The 8,246-nt window shown below is 32.4% G+C and overlaps 1 protein-coding gene across 1 annotated transcript in view; it reads right to left on the minus strand.

Annotated features, from left to right (window-relative positions):
• LOC115885720 overlaps positions 1 to 7,362 on the minus strand; it is an 82,614-nt gene extending 75,252 nt beyond the window's left edge. The window contains exon 1 of the mRNA XM_030904708.1: positions 5,679 to 7,362. Within this exon, the coding sequence (XP_030760568.1) occupies positions 5,679 to 7,362 (1,684 nt within the window). The remainder of the gene's footprint in view (positions 1 to 5,678) is intronic.
• Between the last annotated feature and the right edge of the window lie 884 nt (positions 7,363 to 8,246).

Here is an 8,246-nt window from a genome sequence, read left to right on the forward strand (position 1 = left end):
GTTGAAGAACTCGGTGCACGGAAAAATAAATTGTAATAAACCCCACAATTGTAGAAAACAAAAAAAATGCTTCTAAAATGGTAATAGGCATCATGTTTTAGCTTTTAGTATTGAAAATACTTCTGGCCGCGTTTATATGGGACCCATCTTTGAAAAAACGACATGCTAGAAGCAACATGGGTTCAATAACCCGCCTGTCAACACGTACTTAAGTTGATAGAGCCGGCATTGATAAGCGAATAGGGCAAGGTCGAGTCTGGACCGGCGGATAAAGAAAGCGATATTATTTTAAAAGAAAATATGTCAAGGCATGGGTTGTTAGGTACAGTTCGGCTATTTTAATCTATTTCCGTATGAGAAACAAGGGGCAAATTATACGAGAAAGAGCAGAATCACATAAATAATAAATTTAGACTAATTACCATATTTTGTTATATGATTATTATTTTTTTAATTATCAACTTAGGACAAAAAAAAAGCTTGCATGGTTTCCACCGCCAACAGGCGTTAAAACAAATGAATCCAGGGCGTTGTCAAATATTTATTAGGATAAGTTGATAAGTTTTTACCGTTTGAATATTGTTGTAAATAATAATTATTACCATTTAATTAGTGCTAACTTATCAAAATTCACAACACGGCGAAATTTCAACAAAATCGGCTAACGGATCTTTGAAATATTAATAAAAAAATGTATATTAGGACTTGACACTCTGTATCTTTAAAATTATGCATTTCCGGACACATGTTTATATTAACTTTTTACCTTAAAAACACAAAGAATCACCTTCTGAAGTTGGCCAGATACTTAATTAACAGCCTGTATTTAAAAATGGCTAGCTAGCGATTTTGTAAGTAAAGCTATGTTTATTTTAATAGAAAAAAAAATACATTTCATAAAAAATAAACAAACCCATAATTAAATTACTATACACTACAAAATAAAACACTAAATCACCACAATACACCAAAACACTTTTACTTTTACACTGGACGCGCGTTTCGCTAACCATGAGTTTATAATCATCTGCTGATGATGCTAATATGGTTAGCGAAACGCGCGTCCAGTGTAAAAGTAAAAGTGTTTTGGTGTATTGTGGTGATTTAGTGTTTTATTTTGCTGTGTAACACCAAAGATTCCAACCCTCAACTGTAATACTATACACTAATTAATTAATTTTAAATGTATCTAAATAGGCACTTTAATAATTGAAAAATGGACATGAGCACTTCATAGAGTATACCAAATATGTAAAAAAAATCCAATAAAAAAACCACAAATGGCACATTAAAATCTGCATTATCTGAAATCAATCTATAGGTACCTAAACGGCCAATCAGCCAGACAACAGTCACAAGACGCCGACATCGATAACGCGATGAGCAGTTTTTAATAATTATTCCGAGTTAATACTTCAAGTAGCATTCCTTCAAATAAATTTTAATTTAAGTATTGTTAATACATATAGTCATATTAATGATTATAGCCTGTATGATTTCTAAAATAAAAATCCAGCGTGTTTTTATCAGAATAATTATTAAATGATTAACTAGAAATAGTTAATATTTATTAACTTCGTAAGTGTTATTTTTTAATATAATTATGGATTTAATAATTAAATAATTATCTTAAGTTTAAATTGTGGTAAACTTGTTATGAATTTCAATCATTTATATTTAAAATCTTAGGGAAGGCAATATAGATTTTAGGCAGAAGAACTCAAGAGAAGGACTGTGTAATTAGTAATTAAAATTTTACATTTTTTTTACTTGCCATTTTTCTTGTCTTTCACGTTGCACGTTCACTCTTCGTTGTGTCACACACAATCTGAATTTCGGATATGATGCAGAACTGATAAATTAGACCAAATATATTAATTGCAAGGTATGCAAAGAAATATTTTTGTTAACTTTGCAAATACTTAAGGCATGCAATAATTTAAAAAAAATTTGACGTAAGATTACTTCATAATTCTTGAAAGTCTTGGATGATAAAGATTTGAATTATTATGGGTCTGTTTTGTTTAAGAAGCTAACAAATAATTTCAAAAACTCAACTATCAAAATATAATGGTAGAAAATGTTTAAAAGCATGTATAGGTATAATATTCCATATTAATTGGACATACTGAATGTAAACTAGGAATACATAGTTGCTGCAGTCGATAATATATTTTGCTGTTTATTTTCCTCATAACAAAAAACCGCCAATACCGCTACTCACATTATGGGCACCTTTTTATACTTAAATCTCTTAATGATGTTTAAAAATACATATGTAGGTACATATGTACAAGTAGTGGTTGTCACGGTTTTTTTATTAGGTATGATGAAAAGAAGCTGCAAACTAAATTATCGTTGAAGCCAACTATGTTTTAATTTATTTTTATCTACAGTAACTATGCACGGTAAGGGTTCAAAAGATGCCTATACTGTGAGGCAAAAATAAATTTCCTCCATAAATTTACACAGTAAGTTCGAATATTAGTTAAACCTAGGAATACCCAGGTAATAGCCGGAAATATGCAAAAGAAGGGGCGAGCTTAGGTTAGATTAGAATTAGGTTTTAGTTGGTTTTGAATTAATAAAAATATAGACCTAATCTAAACTTAACCGAAACTGACCCACTTTTTGGTATATTTCGGGCTCCTACGTGGGCAACTCGACGTTTAACCAATATTCGGGCTTTTACGGTAACATAATACTCATTCTGATTGGTTTAATCTGGCTCCGTAACAGAACTGTGGGTTCGAAGTGCTATTGCAAATTAATGCAATTAATTCTATATATACACTCTCATAAAAAACCATCACGATAAATATTAAGTATCAAAATTATTTAACGTTGCGAACGGTTCACTTGTTCACTATACGTATCTGGAATATATTTGCGAATGGCGATCAGCGATACGATGGTGCGTCCAAACCTGGAGAGACGAGCGCGAGACATTCCAAATTCGCTGTGTGGACGAGTCTCGCGAGAGCGTCGCGAGTCAACCCACGGAGCCTCATTGCTATCCGTCCCATGTCGGTTTTCCAACGGCCGATCAAAGAAAGCTCGAAAGTCTTTACGTGTTTTTGGTAGACCCACCCGACTGCGAGATATTAGCTCCGATTTATAAATTTCGACCATTTAAAATTAAGTAATCTCAAATTTTTAAATCGTACACCGTTTGTATTATCATTTTTTCTGATAGAATTTACAAATGTCACTGATAATTTTTACCCTACCGAAATCCAACATTTCTTTAAAAAAGATCGAATTAATTCAAATTGAATTATTACAACATCTATTAATTTTAGAATACCATGTTAAAGACCGAATATCATATTAAAGATACAAAAATGTATTACTGTATGCGTTATTATTTGGAAATCGTTTGTTATATTCAATTGCGATTTAATATGTGGCTTGGCTTTCTTTCACTATGATCCCACTCGGCTTGTCTCGTGGCAGGTTGGCGTAAAAAATGGATAGAAAATGTCTCGCTCTCGTCTCGCTCTTGTCTCGCTCTTGTCTTGCTCTCGTCTCGCGCTCGTCTCGTCAGGTCTGGACGCACCATAGACTGCCGGAGTGGTGACGTCACGAGTGTCAAATTGCTTTCCAAACAAGGTTTAGTTCTTTATATTTCTATTGAGCTCTTCCAAATGACGTCACAAATTAATATAAAATGTAAAAAAACAAGTGATTGCCGACAACCGCCGACTTGTATCTGGTATTTTCAATACGCCTATGATGGTTGCGCATGTTGCAAAATCTGTGAATTTTTTTTATCATATATCAATTTATCGAAACCCAAAATAGTTAAATATGCTTGATTTTATACGAAAATAGCGAGCAAGTATTGTGGTGATTCCCACAATTTTTGTCAGGGAATATTCAGATTATCCTCGTTGAAATTTAAATCATTACAAATTGTAGCACTACTAACTATATTTTTTTTAAACATTTGCTGTTACTATAGGCTCTATTGTAAAGTGAGTTGGGAAAGAATAATATCTTTGCTAATACAACAATTGTGTAATATATTTACAAAAATCTAAATATATTTGATACCAATTAAGCTTTTAGTTACGTCATCGAGGACGCGATTTTTAAATTAATTTTTTTTTTAATTGCCAACCATGAACATATTTGGCGCCAGGCTGACCAACTGTAATTTAAATTTCCAGCTGGGGATTTAGGTAGCAGCTCTGCTGTAAAAAATGTAAAGTTGCCGTATTTATTTATTTATTTCCTGACATTGTCATTCGTTTTGACACCATAGTTTTTTATCACGAGTTTTTGGTTTAAATAAATTGTGTTGTGATATTTTAAGGCTTAAAAATGCTTACTAGCAGACCATGCAGTCGAACATTATTCTTTTTAAAACCTCTTTTAGGGCGTAGTGTACAGGGTGGTCGGAATTGGTCTGTTTTAACAGAGAAAACCTATTTCCTGACTGTATAGAGCAAAACCGACATAGATGTCATGGGCTCGATTTCTGAGACACGTTTAATGGCATAAACCGCCTGTTGATATTTTCACTGCCAACTGAGATACGGGGTCTTTTTGATTTTTTTACCGTTATGAAAATTGCCCATAACTTTTTTAATTCGCTCTAGTTGTCTAATTATTTTATATCGCAACTAGCGTGTACCAGCGACTTCGTTCGGGTCGAATTAATCATTTGTAATGGTGATGATAAAGCAGAGCACGAATTTCCATTAACATACAAAGTGGATAAAATTTTCTCCCGTCAGCATGAGAAAAAACATGAGAATGAAAATGAAAAAGCATGAGAAAAACAATATGGCGATATTATTATATTTTGAATTGAACTTTGTAATATTTGAGGGGTAGTTTCATCTCGTTGGAATTTGACTTTCGAAAAATCCGTTTAATGACGTAAAAAGCCAAAAATAAGCTTTTTACGTCAAGCAATTTCAGCAGAATCGTGGTTAAGAAATTATCCAACTTTTTGGAACACCCTGTATGATTTTTTAAAAAATTTCAAAATATGTAAAAAACTAAATAAATTATGCTTGTCCAAGCGTTTTCCCGAAAGACTAACCGTTTTTTAAATAACAAATATTGTATTATTTGAGGGGCGTTTTCACCCTCTTGGAATTTGAGATTCGAGAAACCCCTCCTTATCGAACCTCTACACCCCACAGTCAATCCGTTTGCCAAAAATCAGCTTTATACGTCAAGCAGTTTGAGCAGAATCGTGATTACTCAATGGTCATATTTTATGAAGCACCCTGTATAAATTTATAAAAAATCTTAAAATATGTAAAACAACAAAATAAAATATATGTGTTTAAAAGTTTTTCCGAAAAACTCACCGGTTTTTAAATAAAAAATATTTTAATATTTGAGGGATAAAGTCAATCTGTTTTCCAAAAATCAGCTTTTTACGTCAAGCCCTTTAAGCAGGATTGTGATTAATCAATGACCAGATTTTTTTAAACACCCAGTATACATTTTAAAAAAATCTTAAAATATGTAAAAAAACAAAATAAAATATACATTATAAATATTCAATACCTCAAATAGCCAACTGTGTGGGACAGAATCAAACGCCTTTCGATAATCGATATAAGCCGTGTATATATTTCGGTTAGTCTTATACGCTTGTTTCATTATTATTGAATCTACTAGTAACTGCTCTTTACATCCCGGTGAGCCTCTCTTACAGCCTCTTTGTTGTTCTGCTAGAATGTTATTAATTTCACAATGCCTGTAAATCATATCCGCAATATATGCCGTCAAAATCTTGTAGATCGTAGGAAGACACGTGATAGGTCTGTAATTAGCAGGATTTTGAGTGACGTTGTTCTTTGGCAATAAATAAGTTATTCCATTGCAAAGAAACTGGGGCATTGTGTGTGGTTCTACGATAAAACCGTTTAAATATTTTGTAAGGTCTTTATGTGTGCTCGTAAATTTCTTTAGCCAATAATTGTGGATGTAATCGTTACCTGGTGCTTTCCAATTGTGTGTTTTATTTATTGTTGCCACTAATTGAGTTAATGATATTTGGTTGTACTGCATTGGCTCTATCTTACACGCTCTTTGATTTTCAGTATCGATCCAGCTATTTTCATCATCATGTTGAACTTCTTTACACCATATTTCTTCCCAATGTTTTTTGATACAATCTCTTTCTGGCAGTCTCGAAGAAGGAACTATTTCATTTTTTGGTGCTCTATAAAACTGGCCCTCCCTAAGTTGGAACTGTCGATTTTCTTGACGCCTTTGGTTGGAAACCTTGTACCGTATCAGTCTTTTTGAGGCTGCTGATAGTTTTTGTTTTAACGTATCTAAACATTCTTGTACCGTGTTGTTGTTTTCCTCATGCTTAGAATGTACTTTGTTATTCTTTAATAGGGCTTCAACCTTATTATTTAGTTTTTTTGATCTTTGCCCGCGACTATACTGTGTTAATTGGTTAGCATTCATTCTCAGGTTCTGAATCTTATTTTCCAGTCTTTTTTGCCATAGAGGGATTTTCATGCATTTTGAATCTGTTTGTCTTTGTTTACTTTTCTCAATTTTTGCACCATTTTCAATTGCACAAACTAATGCGGCACAATAAATTAAGCAATGGAAGTCTTCAAAGCTGTATATAGACATTAAAAATCTTGGTAATAGGCTGTTTACTCTCGATACAATACTGGCAAGTTTTTTTGAAGTACTTTGTTTTGGTATTATTAATCTTCGTATTGGGTCGCTTCCTCGAAATTTAATAAAGGTTTCCTGCAGTTTGCCTTCTAATTCAACATTTTCGCTGGTTTGATCATTTTCGCTTTCGCGGGGCTCTTGAATTGCCCTTCGATTCTCTTCACAAGTATGTTCCGCTATTATTCTTTGTAACTCTGTATTAATTGAGGCGTGCTGCTGCTCTTCATTATTGCACCGTCCCATCACCACACCCACTGTGCTATTTTGAGCTTCTAGTTGCTCACTCACCTGCTCCTTCAGTTCATTAATTATTACGTCCGATAAAAGTTTTTTATGTATAATGGTTCTTCTCTGATCTGCCAACCGTTGTTCCGTAATTTGCAGATGTGGATTTTCATTAACAAATGTGTTGTACATTTTAGCCCTGTAGAGTGTCATATCGCTTTCTAGATTTGTAGCTATGAAATAGCAGCGCATGACACTTTTATTTAAATCAGTAGTCCATTTCATGCGCTGCCGTGGAAGTCCCGCTTTAGTGGTAGTGATTGGTTTATTCACTAAAGCACCGGAAGCAGGATATTGTTCAGAACCAGTTTTATTGCTTAAGTCGTCAACGTTGGGCTGGATACGAGCGTCAGATACAGCCCGACTTTCTGACGCATCCGAGGCTAAGTTTAAATCTTTATTATCCTCCATGAAACAAAATTATTTATGGGTGCATTTTACCTACTGCCAGGTTTGAGTCCGGTCGCTCCTAACATGGAGATCAGACGCCGCCCCTATGCCGCTCGTTTCGCGACAGACGCATAGGGGATTTCTTGTACTTCTAAGCCGTTCTAACATGGAAAACAGAAGCTGATTGGATACCGCTCCTGACATGGAGAACCGTGTATATATATATATATATATATATATATATATATATATATATATATATATATATATATATATATATATATATATATATATATATATATATATAATATATATATATATATATATATATATATATATATATATATATATATATATATATATATATATATATATATATATATATATATATATATATATATATATATATATATATATATATATATATATATATATATATATATATATATATATATATATATATATATATATATATATATATATAAAACCAAACCAAACTTTAATAGTATTTTGAAGGGACATGAATTCTCCATTAAATATCGGAATAATATACTAGGTGCTCCATTTAAAATAAAAGAGTAACTTGCTTTTCGAGGTGACCGATATTCAATATTAACTTTGTCTCACTCTGTATAACTTTTTGGATCAAGTACAGTAGTTACTTTAACTACATATTAGGCTATACCGGGTAAATTACAACTTAGTTATTATTGTAATTTAAAATTTGTTCATGTTAAATATGTCAAAATCTTCACATTTTAATTATATACTTCTCTTATAAAACTCACTTTTATTTTTCTCCCAGAATCCGAAAATCAATTAATATATATAGGGTGTTTCATTACAAAAAACACAACTTTGATATTTAACTTTTTTGGGGACACCCTATAGAAATCTCTATATTT

Source organism: Sitophilus oryzae, unplaced genomic scaffold, assembly GCF_002938485.1.
Source record: "Sitophilus oryzae breed Bouriz unplaced genomic scaffold, Soryzae_2.0 scaffold_41_pilon_pilon, whole genome shotgun sequence".
Lineage (NCBI taxonomy): Eukaryota > Metazoa > Arthropoda > Insecta > Coleoptera > Curculionidae > Sitophilus > Sitophilus oryzae.